This window comes from Corvus brachyrhynchos, unplaced genomic scaffold (genome assembly GCF_000691975.1).
Source record: "Corvus brachyrhynchos isolate BGI_N302 unplaced genomic scaffold, ASM69197v1 scaffold65, whole genome shotgun sequence".
Taxonomy (NCBI): domain Eukaryota; kingdom Metazoa; phylum Chordata; class Aves; order Passeriformes; family Corvidae; genus Corvus; species Corvus brachyrhynchos.
The window spans coordinates 3,297,760-3,312,738 of record NW_008238365.1 but is presented as its reverse complement, the minus strand read 5'-3'; the positions used below and the strand labels follow the sequence as shown (position 1 = coordinate 3,312,738).

Here is a 14,979-nt window from a genome sequence, read left to right as displayed (position 1 = left end):
GCCGCTGCCCGGCTGCCCGGGCGGGTGCGTCGGCGGCTCTTGGGCGGGTAGCGGTGTCAGGGACACCGCAAACAGCAGCAAAGCAGCGCCCAAATCAGGGACAAATAATATTGTTTAAAAAAATCCCACAAAATGACCCAGAAAGCAGGAGGGAGCCGGGGGTGTCCACTTCCAGAGCCCTTTCCCATTTCCACAGCAGCCATCCTGCCCCAGGACGGCTGTGGGCACTGCAGCAAGCTCTTGCCTTTTTTTTTAAAATTATTTAAATGGCATTAAAATAAAATTTTAAAAAAGATCGAAAGTAAATGGTTTTCGCTCCTTGGATGTGCCTGGTGCCTCCCTTCGCATCCCAGGACCCAGACCAACACCTCCATCTGCTCCTTGCTTTGGGAATAAATCAAAATGATGCAAGTACAAATAAAGTATCACACATGTGCATTTCAAAAAAAATTTATTTTTCAAATGAATACAGTTCGTTTACAATACACTCAAGTTGATGGTATCTATAGCCAGCAGAGATCGATGACTGCTGTGTCCTATACACAGTCGTACAGAGGTTACAGATGCCTACGAGAGGGAAGGAACAGTGAAAGAAGTCGACATTTTACTGTGCTGGAAGGAAAGCAACTCTTGCAACAGGTAGAAAATTTTGGCAAGAACAATTTGTCTGGAAAGGGAGAAGGGGCAGAGGACACGGCTTCTGCTTAGCAAGTACATCTCAAACACCGACACGTTCCCTCCCACCCCGCACGGCTGCAGCCCACGGTACAAAGAGGCACACATGGTCAAGATGGTTAAGTAAAAATAAAGGCTTTTACCAGTTTGTTTGCCATCCATCTACAATCTATTTGTGCAACGTCTCAAGTCACAGCTCTACTTTATTCTTGAAACATTTCCCTTTTGCTTCGAAAGCCCCCAGGACCTTCACGGTGGGAACACATTCACGCTCCTGCCGAAGCAATGGGAGACCAAAACAGGGGAGCAGTTGCCAGCATATGAGAAAGAGCAGACACATGGGAGGGGATCAATCCACTGGACTGGTTTATAAGAATTTTATTCAGAAAACGAATCCCAAACAGCATTTTTTTTTTTTAAACAACTTAAATATGCAAAATTTCTCTGCGTGACATTGCTTGCAGCAGTCTCCAAAATTAACACAGCTCACTGGCCATTGATGTTTATGGCACACACAATGCCACCTGAGCCACCTTCTTCCAAAAATCCTTTAATATTGGCTCATAACCAAACGCTACCAATTAATGTGAAAGCTCTGAAGTAACACCTGCTGACAGACAATGTCCTCGTCCACAATCACACACCTCCAGCCAGGTGAACAGCTGTTTTTCCCTACCCCAAGTGCTATTTATCCACCATGAGGCTACCTGGAGAGCTGAACTGCTTATACCAAGGGAGGAGACAAGAACAACAGGCAGAAGGGTCTGTACCCTATGAGCCCAAAGTGTCATCACTCCCCTGGAACCCTGATCTGTACACCAGTGTCTGTAAAAACAACATTTCCAACCCAAAACTTGCTCTGCCAGCCCCACTGCTGTGCTGCAGCTTGATTTTCACACCTGCCTGCAAACAGACACCAAACACAACGAGCTAGAAGCAGGTTTTTCTACAGGAAAACAACATGTAGTTGTCTCAAGGTGAGATTGAACACTGAAAACTGCAAAAATGAGAAGATTTCACTGAAAAACAGAAATCAAGTTCAAAAAAAAGTAAATACTACAGCCACAGGAGAGAAGTGATGCACAAAAGCGAGTACCCAGAAGAAGCCATTCTGCACTGCAAAGTTGCCAGAAGCCAAACTCCATCTCTGGCATTCTTCCTCTCACCAAGTTTTGTTGGTGTTCAATTATCCTCACTACTTCAGGAGCAATACTCAAGTTTTCACTCTGCTGGCACACCATCAGGATCCAAAACATCCAAAAATTCTTTAAGTTCAGCATTGCTCCAGGGGGCATCACTTCACTACTACATCTGAGTGGACACTACCTACCAAGACATGTATTTTCTATCAAAGAAACTGGCTTTGAAGATATTTAAGAGATTTGCAAGTGTAAGCAAAATGAAAGTTTACTAGTAACTATTTTAAAAGCTAACTTTTGCACACCTGTACTGAAATAGGTTGTGGATCTATGATTTATGGGCAAGCATGGCCCTAAACTCAACATACAGCCATATTTTTGTGTTGCTAGATAGTGTTACAGCATTAATTTCCCAACTGCCAAATGTGTTTGAAAGACCTGTGTAATTCTCAGCAATGAAAAAAACCCCTTTCATTTAAATAAACTTGCCCTCTGAGCGTCTGTTTTACAACAAATGGATTAGTTTAAAGAAAGCAAGATGGCAAACATGGAACTGACCCCAAGAGCTGCAATGGGATGGGAGGGAAGAGCTCCGGCTCCCAGCAGGGATGGGCTCCAAACAACTGGATTCACTGAAGATGCAAACGTGCAAATTGCACGGGTTTGTATCACGAGGCTACCACTGTCACAACATGGTTCACCCTCAGATCACCCAGTAACTCACTCTCGTAAGGTAATGTGAATCCTCACAAACATCTTCTAGATGAAAAATGAGGCAGAATCGTTTCCCCCAGGTCAGAAACGGAACCTGCTTCAGAGCCAGCTGGTTCCAGAGCTCCTGGCTGGACAACTCACCAGTATCTCAAAACAGCTTCAAATAGAACCTGTTGGAAAAGCTCTTCAATTTTGGTCTGAAAATCCACTTTTTTTAGCAGCTTAAAGCCCAAACTGGCATCTAAGCACACAGGTGCCTACTTCTGCACAGTGCAGTGTCTACAACAGGGACCTGGTGTCAGAGGATGGGGGATTGTTCCTCTTTCCACACCCAAGTGACCACACGATTCTGTTCTCAGACATCGCCACCCCTTGCTACTGGCAAACTGCTTTTTGAACTTATCTGTGACATTTAATCCTCACCTCCACGTTCCCACTGAGCCAGAGCTTTGCGCTGCTCCCTGACATTCACTGGGCAACATTCCCCATGTCCCTGCAACCTCCAAATGGGTGGAGAGGGGAGAGGCAATGGAGTGTATGGAAAGCTGCAGGAGCACAGTAAAGAGAGAGGACATCACTGGACAGGCAACATTCAAATAAAGGCAGAATTAATGATTCTCATTAGATAAACATATCAAGGTTAAATTTTATTTTAAAAAATTGCAAGTCTACCAGAAAGTAGGTTTATTTGATGACATTACTCTCCAGAAACCACTTATTATAAAAGCTTCTCCTCTCTGGGTAGTTCTAATTCACAAATAATTCAGGGCTCACTTTGATGAAGCAATTCAACACAAAACCAACTCTACTCTGAACAAGGACTTCGAGCTTTAAAAACAGTTCAAGAAAAATACTAACCATCCTACCAATGCAAATACAGGTTTTTCCAGCTCTGTTCCTGGTCAGAAAAAGGCACATACTTGCTCTCAGTGAGTTCAAGTCCAACACAAACAGTTCAGGACACCCAAGCTCATGTCTGATGTGCCCATCAATGTCCCTGAAAGGCTTGAGCTGATCACAGCTCATCTGACACCCACCCACCTCCTACCCAGTCCTTTGTTTATACAGGCTTTTGTCACCATCCCACCCCCACCCTCACATCCAGAGCTGATCTGTGCTCCACACAGCCACAGCATCCTCAACATGGCTAATTCCATACAGGCAGTGGAGGGAGAGAAACCCTGGTCAGGGAATGGGGAGGTAGGTAAGAGCTGAGTAAGAGCAGAGCAACTGCAGTGTTACAGCAAAATGACCTCTACACCTGCCTGCTTCTGTTCCTGGGAGCCAGGCACACCTCAGGACAACCAGGAATCTCTCAGGGCTTCTGTGTTGTACAGAAGGATCACATATTGCTCACAAAACTGCTTGGGTCGGTGCTATCTGAACCAGTGGATCCACTGGAAGCTGCATCTGTTTGACCCAAGTAAGGGATTCCAAGGTTTGGATAAAACCAGTTTGATTTCAGGGGGCAGCTGTCACAGGCACTGCCACCTGCTCGCAGCACGGTCCTGGAGAAAGAGAACAGGCACCCCTAAAAATATACAGGAACATGCTTTTTCCCTCATGTGTTAGTTTTTGAATTAGCAATCACAGGATGACAGAACAGTCTGGGTCTGGGAAGGAACCTCTTAAAGCTCATCCAGTCCAACTCCGCTGCCGTGACCTGGGACCTCTAAACCAGGTTGCTCCAAGCCCCGTCCAACCTGACACCTTGGATGTTTCCAGGGATGGGGCAGTGAGAGCTTCTGTGGGCAACCTGTGCCAGTGTTTCATCACACACATTGTAAAAGACTTCTTAAATCTAATTTAAACCGACCTCCCTCCGTTTAAAACCATCACCCCTCATCCTGTGGCAACAGGCCCTCCCTAAAAGTTCACCCCCATCATTCTTACAGGCCTCTTCAAGTACTGAAAGGTACTGAAGAAAAACACCAGCTGTCAAGTTTTGCTTTTTTATTTGCTACAGGAGGCAAAGGAGGCTCTGCTGCTTCTTCATTAGCTTCAATATTCTGTTTTGATTTTCCCACCTGATAGTTTTTAAAGGAGTTTGAATAACTCCTACTGGGCTCTGTCACTTTGAGTCTGCCCTTGCTGCTTCTTCCCACACCTTTATTCTTTCCCTTGCAGAGCTGCTCCAAAAGCCACAGAATCTTGATGTCCCACAAGTTCTCCAGCTCCTTGAGGAGGTCCTCCCTGTCCATCTGCAGCTGCTCCTTGAGGTGTTTTAGTTTGCTGGGTTTTTTTCCAATTTAAAGTATTTTAATAATGTCTATTTTTAATGGTTTGTTAGCTCTTATTTAATTTGGATACCTTAAACCATCATGCACCCTCCAATGACTGCAACAGAAACATTTCTACGGGAATTAAACCTCGCATGTGGCAGCTCATGGACAGCAAGGCAAGAGATTTGTGTCCAACAGAAAACTGCTTCATCAGGTGCAAGTTCATTCCCTTTGATAGAAAGAAGAGGCAGCAACTTCCTTCTAAAGCTCAACAGGTTCAGTATGAACTAAATGTGGAGAGAGACAAAGCAGGTGGTTGACAGGCAAGGGAGGAGATAGAGAGTATTGCTGCAAGCAAGCTGATGGTGCAAGATTTTTGGCCCTTTTTAGTCTAAAAGATAGAAACAGCTACTACTAAAAGGGTCAGGAGACACAGTTTTGGCTCAGAATTCAGACTGAAAAATGCTTTCTAAACCCCAGCCTAGTAACACTGAGAAATTGGAAATATAAAATAATTGAACATCATGGCAAGCTTAAATACCAACACAGTGGCATTGGGCACTGTAATAAGACCAGAAAGTTGGTACAAGCTACAAGAGACATTGAATCATGTCTTGAACTTGAATCAGAAGAAATTATAGAGCAAAGAGAGTCAACTCGTGCCTGAGGGAGCTGCAGCATCCCCTCAACAACGAGGTGTGAGCAACTCAGCAAGGGCACTGCCCAGTGGTGGGACTCTGAACCCCACATATTTCATTGACGATGTCCAGAAGCTCTGCTTACTACTAGAAAAAGTCTGGACGTGAACATATTCCTGCAAAGAGACCACTTGGAGTTATTCAGTGAGTTCTGTGGTTAAGCTCCTGATATTCAAAAATATCCTGACATCAAGTTATTTCACATCTTAAATGCCCAACACTATAAACAGTAATAAAATGCACAAAATCATTTTAGTTGTAGAGAAACAAGGTACCAATGAAGCACTTGCCTATGGCGAGCGGGTTGTCTCCTCTCAAACACGACTGGTTAAGCCAACTTTCTTTGGAGAAGAAAACCAAAACATTCAGAAACTTCTCCTGCCTAAAAATAAGTGTTAAAAGCAACACACAGAGCAGACACACAGACCTATGAGCTGCACACAGACCACCAATAAATATACAGAAACACCACAACAAAGGACAAGGCTCATCATAAAAGAAAAGTCCCATAACTGCTACTCAGACCGATACCAAAGGAAAGGGAAGTGTTTTTTGCAGGCATGTGCAAGCACATTACAGTGTCATCAAAGCAAAACTTTGCTATTATTATTACTTTATGCAGCATTACAAGGTTACTGAGGTGCAGTGTTTAATAGTCTAGTCTACAGCTTTTCCTGACTGCAGGAACGCTCACCAAATTCACCATGGACCCACCCCCTCCGTGGCATTGCCTACCCACCGAGCTGCTCCCATCCAGGGCATCCAGCTCCCAGCTGGGAATCAGAAGACCCACTGATCCATACTGAACACACACAAGCCATGTGAGGACCAACCATCTCCCAGGCCATCCTTAAGACACCCTCCTAAGACACCTTTCAGTTTGTCTCCATCTCTGGGAATGTGCTTCCCCTAAAAGAAGACATCCTTTGGTAGCTACGGATTCCTTTCGGCACCAATCGTGTCCCCACGGCTTCTCCCACACCCCAAACCCCCAGCCCCCTCAATATGAAGAGGTAAATCACATTAACCAAACCCAACCCCAGCCTACCAGCTGAATTTGGTGATCGCTCCTCAATGCCTCTCCCTCCAAAGGAAAACACCTTCCTGGTTATTCTTGGTCCTGACTCAGAGAAGCTGATGCTTGAAAGTACCTAAAAGATACCATCAAACACTTGGCATTTTCAATAATTTATCTTAAATTTGCAGCCACGTACAACTGGAAAATAAAAATCTACAGCACCATCTTCTAAAAAGGCACTTTCTGAGGACTGTCTTGCTTAAAAAAAAATAAAAGTCACTCCAAGTTTTAAACAGTGGAACTGCTTTGTTTGAAAAGGACCCTACGGTAACAACCCATGTCAGGTGAGGGGGTACCTCAGACAGGACGTGAAAGGCCAGGGCACATAGGATGGAAAGTGGATGGAGTCTCCCCAACACCCTCATTCCTGCCAAACCAATGCTTTGATATTTTCCCTCGCACGCCTCTCCCTTACAATTCCTTCCCCTCCATATGCACCTTTGCCTACTCAAGGGACAACAATTCGGGTTTTAGTGTCACGGAGATCAGGATTTTTAAGATTCTGCTTGGGAGGTAAAATGTAGGATCCTGTATCCATCTTGCTCATACCTCAACTACAGAAAGTACAAAATCTTCTACCAGCAGAAAGCATCAACGAGCTCAAGCTCTAACCACAATACTTTACAAAAACAAGGAGTGAATTGGCTACGTTAAGTCTGATTTCAACATGTGTCAAACCAAAAATGATATTCTGAACATGCAGCATCAACCTAAAGTACCATCTTTGGGTAGAAAAGACTGACAGAAATCTTTCCCTTTGATACCCCTACGGAATTTTTCACTAGATCCAATCAACCTGCCAGTAGCAGCCACGAAACTCCACAGCACTGAAAGGGACAGAGCATCTGCCCAGCCTGACTAGAGACCACGATGGCCACTTAGAAACAACCACCTTTGAAAACTGAATTTACAGGTCCAACATACATAATCTGAGCTTTTGATTCCTTGGTTATAAAAGTGCTTTGATTAAGGTTCTAAACCCTCAGTTCACAAAACAGGGAAAATATCAAAAGTGGACAAGATATGAAGAAAGTGTAAGAAAAGGGAAAAAAAAAAAAAAAGCCTCAAGCTTGAGCTTGGAATTTCACCAGAGTGAACTTTAAGACTAGTAGAAAACCAGTATTTGTAGCTGGAATTTTTACAGCAGACTATATGGTATCTCATGTTGAGCATTTTATAGGACAAGTATTTGTACATGAAGAAGTGAAAATCATTTAGGACCAAGAGCATCTTGAAATAATTTGACTGACAACTTCCAGAAACCCATTTTACTCCTGAAAAACATTTCTGTGGCCAAACTTCCAAAAGAATACCAGAATGAATCCTATAAAAATAACTTTTGGACACGTGTAACCAGATGACACATTGAACAGTGACACAGCGATCCTGAGTCAAATGGCCACGGCTCAAGTCCCTAGAAAGGGAAAAAGGCGACTTACAGTGGAGTCACTTCTCCTGTTGGCAAATGTCGCGAGTTTAATGCCTCAACCACAAACATTCTACGATTCTCTCCAGCTCTGGATCTAGCAGTGGCCAGGTGGGAGGTTTGGGCAGGGCTGGCTGGGTGAGAAGGGGCTGGGGCAGCAGCCCTGGGGTCTGTCCCCACAGCCAGAGATACCCTGGGGCTGCTCCTGGCCCTGCGCCCACCACGGGAGCACTTAGTGGCACTTGTTCAGTACAAGTGAAGTCTCGGTGCAGTGTCTGAGGAGACAGGAACTGCTTTTCTCCACAGGCAGAAACCCGAGGCCAGTGTCTGCAAAGCAAGGAGAGCCATCAGCCTGTGCCCACATCCCTCTTTGGACTATCCACAGCCAGCTCCCAGCCAGAGAGGGGGATCTGCTGTGCCACCCAAGATTTCCTCAAACAGCACATAAAATTTGAGATTTTTTTTTTTCTTTTTCAAGGAGAGCAGGTACAAAAATAAAAGAAATCCATATACTCTGAAAATATACTGGAAACTGCCACCACAGATGAGGTACCATTTATCCCGACCCCCCACCCCCAAACTGCAAACATCAAAATATATATGTTTTTAAACAAAAGAAGAATATCTGGCTATTTAATCTCAGTTAAAATGACAGCACCCTTTGTTACACTTGATATTTCACACCATTAATTCTCTTTTGAAAAAAAACCAAGATATCTAACTAACCTTGATTCCTTGCTTTTCTCCTCATTCCTTAGTGCAGTAATTGTCCATCTCCATTTAAATAAATATAGCAGCTACAGCATCATAAATGTGTGGCCCTCACAACGTCAGTAACTTGATATCGTAATACAAAGAAGTATCGGCACTTGACGTAGATATTTGCAAAACCAAGAAGAGAGATTAAAACTTCCAAATACTCTTCACATGAAAACCAGGTACAATGTTACCTTGACAACTGAAGTCACTTTGCCAATGAAGTTTCTTTAGTTTTTGGTGAAAGTAGCGAGCAAAAAAGCTTCTCAAATCCGAGTCACTGAGCGTGGGCAGGATGAGAAGCGGCTTTGAAAGGAGAGTTAGAAGGCTTTGTAAAAAGGAATTTTCAGCTAAATGCCAGAAGTCCACAAGAACTCTTTGTAAAATAGTTATTTTTTTAAAAAAAGTTCTCTGTTTCAAAAGAAATTTCTGTATAAAGCTTAAGCTGAACATTTTACAAACGGCACTGCTACTGAGAGAGCTTTAGGAGAAAAGTGTCAGGTCACAGACTGGGAAAAACATCTGAGAGACTCACTGAGAAACCACCTCGCTCAAAGGACTCGATTGCACCCCTCTCCCTGCACCAGGTGTGTCCAAAGGCACTCACAGGGACAGAGCACTCCGAGTTGGGACCCCCTGGCTCTGGGGGTCCCCAACGCCTCGGGGACTGCAGAGCCCCCCAGCCACCCCCCACCCCCTCTGAGCACCCCCAGCCACGCCCATCTCCACCACTGTTTCCAGTGCAATTTTAGCTTTGCCAAGTTAGTCTCTTTACATTATTGTCCTTGATTTTGAGAGATAAGTTAGGTATCTACACCAGCTGTTAGTAAAGCTCTTGCAGACAGTGTTGCCAACAGCACTACGGACATTTCCATACAATATACAAACGCACAAAATACAGTACTTGGTTTCCTGGCAGAAAAAAGAGGGTTCATGCCTGGTGAAGCAAAATGGGCTCAGATTTTAGGCTCAAAATACAGTATATTGGCAAACAGCGGATTTGGTGAGAACGAGGAGAGAAGCTACTTAGACCAACCAGGTTTTCATGTGAGAGCAGGTGGAGGTCGGGAGGGCTGGGATCACAGCAATGCCCATACAAACAGCTGCAGTAAATATACTATGAACCAGTGCAAATAAAAACAGTCAAAAATGCAGTTCACGAGTTTACAAAGTGCAAAACTCCCCAGTCCCCTTGTTGAATAAACGCTCGTCTCTGACATCTTAAACATTGGTTTTAAGTGGAATGAAAGAGTCCCATTGGTTTGTTTCACATTTCAGTGATTTAACATGTTAGAACTATCCCAGCCCTCTTTATTTGCAAAGTGAAATGAAGTTACCAATAACTTAATTTTAAAAGGAAAGTCACTATCAAAGAGGAAAAAAGCCTAAAAACTTTTATTAATTCCAGACATTTTACTGATGTCAAATAGGTTTAACTAAGCATGTAAAAACTGAGATCTTAATACAAAACCCTTTCCATTTAATTCAAATATGCTCCACATTTCAAAGCCAAAAATAAGGCCAATTCCTTTGTTAAATCAAAAGACTGCAGTGACAAGTAAAGCTTGCAGAAGTCTAGAAGCATTTTTGTATATTTTTTTTTGATTTAAAAAAGGAAAATTCAAGATTCCTTCTGACTATAAAACTTTCCTTTCAAAATTAAGGCTTTTACTTTGTCCTTTTAAAATCCTGGAGGTGTCCATTCTCCCACGGTCTGTGGTACAGACACTGCTTCAGTACAGCTCAATGGACACAGTTTTTCTTTAGAATGCTTATTGCACTAAAAGATAGCAAAACAAGTTGTCAGTTTTTTTAAAAAATAAACATGATTACATTTCTAAAAAATAAAAGTTGATGTTGACCATATGTTCTGTAATAATTAAATTAAAGCATTATTATTACTCTAATAAATACAAAAGAAACAAAAGGAAGCTAAACTTCAAACACACATACATATGAATCACATTAAGGTGTGAGAGGCAGCAAGTAAAGTAGCAGGTTTCTTTTTTTTCCAAAAAGACCTTAGCTCTAAAGTTTCAGTTCTGGTGGTTACTGTATGTCATCCCAGAAAACCTGGGACATCGGATCTCACGTGAAGCTTCAACAGATTTGACATGCCAGATAGGAAAAAATTGAAACTTTTGGACTAGGTAAAACAGCAGCTTTAGTAAATTCCCCCAGGGAGCAAGAAGAGTTGGGTCACTACTGCCTGCACATGAACCACGAGCTTCTTGGATTGCTTTTGAAAGGGAACTCTTGGAGCTGAGAACTCCAAAGCTGTGAGAAAAGACACAAAGGCAGCCATTGGCTAAATTAGGTTCAAATTATTGGATTAGTGTGCAAAACATCTTCCCCCCCTCACTGTTTCCTAGCTAGTGCTGTACATTCCAATGCACTTGGATATGTTCACATTCGAATGCTCGATGGCAATACTGAGAGAAAGATTCCTCAATGCACGGGGGTTAAAAACTTAATTATTTTCTTTTTTGCACACTTCCCTCCTCCAAACAATCACTGTGATTGTTCCTAAAAGGTGGTTTGTTTTTTGTTTTAAATTACACAACAGATTTTAGTTTATTATTACTATTTTTTTTTTTTTTTGCAACAATAGTTGTGCTGCCGAGCAACTTGAGGTAAAGGCAGAAGAGGGTTAAACTACGAGAAATAATAATTAAAAAAAAATGATGGCGGTGCTTCCCACGGGAGCCCGCCCCAAAAAAGCAGTTGGCTGGTTTCATATTGCATAATAGTGCTGTGTTCCTGGATGAAGTAAACAATCTTCCTCGTGTCAATTTAAGGGTGAGCCTCTCGCCCCTGCACAGCGTCAGCTCCAGCACGATGGGAGGCACAGCCCCTAAACCAACCCCCTGGAAACATACATTGTATGTGGCTTAAGTTCTCAGTTCTCCTCTCCGTGAGTGTCTCCCGGGTCATTGACTTAAGCGAAGTACATCGTGCGTAAGGTGTCTTGGTGAATCTGTACAGCCTTCGCCAGGGCCTGCGGGTCTCGCCCGTTGCTCTGTCCTGACACGTGGCTCCCTTCAGCACTGCAGGGAACGAGGGAGAGACAGGCAGGGCTGTAAATTGTATTAATTCGGATCAAAAAGCTGCTTTCGCATCTCTTCGACAGAATCACAGAATCACTGAGGTTGGAAATGACCTCTAAGATTGAGTCCAACCTGTGACCGATCCCAACCTCATCTCCCAACCCAGAGCACTGAGTGCCATGTCCAGTTATTCCTTGAACACCTGCAAGTATGGGGACTCCACCACCTCCCTGGGCAGCCCCTTCCAAGGCTTGACCACCCTTTCCATGGAGAAATTCCTCCTGATGTCCAACCTGACCCTCCCCCGGCACAGCTTGAGGCCGTTCCCCCTTAACCTGTCCCTTGTTCCCTGGAAGCAGAGCCCAACCTCCCCTGGCTGCCCCCTCCTGTCAGGGAGTTGTAGAGACTGAGAGGGTTAAGGTTCCACCTGAGTCTCCTTTTCTCCAGTCTGAGCCCCCTCAGCTGCTAGCCATAGGACTGACTTTCAAGACCTTTTACCAACACAGCACCAGTGACAGAACTGGACACTGAGTAATATCAACTCTTGTATTCACCCAGCAACCTTGAAGCTTTTGACAGATCTCTTCTATGGCTCAGCTTGCTCATCTAAAAATAAGCCTGTTATAAATACATTGATGGCTTGAAGGTTATAAAATATTTCTGACGTACAGAGTTAGGTAAGTGGAAGCACTTAACATTTGGTTCATTCATGACTACTCTGATCCCAAAGCAAAAAAATTAAATCCGTGGCTTGATTCCTTCAGACCATGTCAAAGTTGTAACAAAATACTTCAGTAAACTGAATTCTTTTAATCTGAGTGTTATTCAGTAGAATCCACCAACCCACTCTGGTCTGATGTAGAGCAGCAGCTGCCAGGAGTGATGATCTTAACATCAGTCCTAGAGGTAACAAAAACTAAGTGCAAGACCGGCAGGAATCACCCGTAGTCAGACGGCTTTAGGCCTGACAGTGAAGGAGAGCAGTGGAGACTAAACCCTGAGCACACCCTGTGATTTACCTGTCGTGTTCCTTGTCCACGAGGTGGTAGCGTGCTCTGAATGCCACCAGGTGAGCGTAGTAGGCGGGCGCGGGGATGGAGACAGAGCGGGTGCAGCGCACGTACGTGTGGCACAGCTGGTACGTCAGCAGCTGCAGCTCGTCTGCTGTGAAACAGTTGTCATCCCACAGGACGTGGTAGTGGGAGGGACGGCTGGTTCCCTGCAGAGATGGGCACGGAGGGTCAATTCTCTGGGTTTCCATCAACAAGTCAGGTTTTGACGTTCAGAAAGGGCCAGGCTACCTAGTGTGAACTTCTATGTAACAGCAGCCAAACGAGTTCAGTTTTATGTCAGGCCTAAATGTATTTTAAGATGAATAAGCCTAATATATACATGATTATATTGCTCTAAATATTCTTGCTAGGAAAAAAACCACTTCTACATAACCCTCAGTGATCAACATCTGCTCCCAACATGACTAAACCATGATTACAGCACCTTTTACCTACCTTCAAATAAACTCAGAGACACATTTCCCAGAGAAATAACTGGTGCTTTTACATCCCTCCAGTTCCTGAGCACCCTAACTGCAAGTATGAACACTAGAAACTCAAGTTAAATCTTACAGTGCATCTGAATTGGCCTGCTTCAACTTCAATACAATTTTTTTTCCAAGGGGCCAAAACCCAGCTTGCTCAGACACAGTGTAAAGGTTGACAAAAAACCCATTGAAATGATTCAAAACTGGACAAGTCATGCCCAGCCAACCTAAACAAAACTGATGACAATGTGGTCAGACTCACATGACAAAAATTTGAAGAGCAAATTTTTTCTTTACATTTTAAGCAATAGCCTGACACAAGTAGAAAGATTTTTTTTTTCAGAAATAACAATGTTACGAAATAAAGTGAACTCTTCAATATAAACTTTAAAAAGCATCACTTACCATCAGTGCAAGTTCAAAGGTGCAGCAGAGACCACCTCTTAAGCAAATCATACTCTAGGTCCCACAATAATGTTTTATCTCAGATAAAACTGAGCTAAAAGAACATTTCCTGCCTAAATAACTATTTGTAAACAGGTGTCACAAAAAGGAGAAAAAAACCATGTTCTAAATTCACATTTACTTACACAAAGTAACCGTACCTGTATTCCAGCATGGCTACAGAGGTAAAAATCAAACTCGTAGGGGTGTGTAATGTCAGTATCTACAGTTGTCCCAGCTGGAATATTGCCACTTCGTCCAACCTAGAGAAGAGGTTTGTTAAGTGTGGCCTCAGCTGTTTATACAGCTCAACTGTAATGAAAAATACAAGTTTCTATTCACCACTGGCAAGGTTTCGGCACATGAAGTGCCACAGGACTGTTTGGAATGTGCCACTACATCAGCCTTGGAGGTTTGACAAGGACACTGGAAGGCTCTCCAGCACCTTACACAACACTGCACCTCCAGCACATCAGAACTTTCCAGCTCAGACTGAAGAGCTGCACAGACATTTGTATTTAGAACTGCCAGCTCCCGTTTGGTTTGGACTCAGAAAAAAGGTTCCACCATTTTGTACTTTCTTCTATTACAGCTGCTGGAGATTGGTCCTGAGTAGTCACATGGACTTCAGCTCCAATGTGATGTTGTGGGGGTTTTTAACATACTTAAGGCCAATGATTTTTCAATTTGTGGCACCATTTTATCAAATCAACACTTCCCTGCATGCACAGACAACCAGATGGACAGAAGCCCACGCTAATATTTTCTCCAGCAGCCTAAAAGATCGACACAAAGCTTTCCCAAAAGGCTCCTCAGAGGGCAGTGATTACCCTTTCTGTTCTGTCAGCACAGAACAGCCGCGTATGATGTCGCTTCTGCACCACAATGTAGGTTATTCCAGGCTGGTAATCCTTCTCCAAACTGATGCAGGCTTCTCTAATGGCCAGCAGCTCATAATACAAAACCTACAAGCACAAGAACAGAGGAGTTTAGGTTTTCCTTCCATTGTGTTCTACACACAAGACCTACTAACTTGGTGTAGTTAACAGTAGGCACAACTTTGGCATGCAACTCGTAATCTTAGAAAGTACTTAGAGATACGTGGTTTCCCAAATTTGAAGACTTCTCCTTCCCAGACAGGAAAGCAGCTGCAACTCTTGTTACCCAACAAGATTAAGAAATTCTCTCCTCAAAAGTCTCAATTATTTTGTGTAAATGTAAGCAATTCAAACAGTACTAA

General features: G+C 43.5%; 1 protein-coding gene across 2 annotated transcripts in view; it reads right to left on the bottom strand.

The window, feature by feature from the left end:
* Positions 1–434: 434 nt before the first annotated feature.
* LOC103616865 (protein argonaute-3) overlaps positions 435–14,979 on the bottom strand; it is a 73,630-nt gene continuing 59,085 nt past the window's right edge. For both annotated transcript variants that reach the window (XM_017736156.1, XM_008635111.2), the window contains exons 15-18: positions 14,570–14,704; positions 13,901–14,002; positions 12,775–12,974; positions 435–11,755 (exon numbers count right to left, since the gene is read on the bottom strand). In XM_017736156.1, the coding sequence (XP_017591645.1) occupies positions 11,647–11,755; positions 12,775–12,974; positions 13,901–14,002; positions 14,570–14,704 (546 nt within the window). In that variant the 3' untranslated portion in view covers positions 435–11,646. The remainder of the gene's footprint in view (positions 11,756–12,774; positions 12,975–13,900; positions 14,003–14,569; positions 14,705–14,979) is intronic.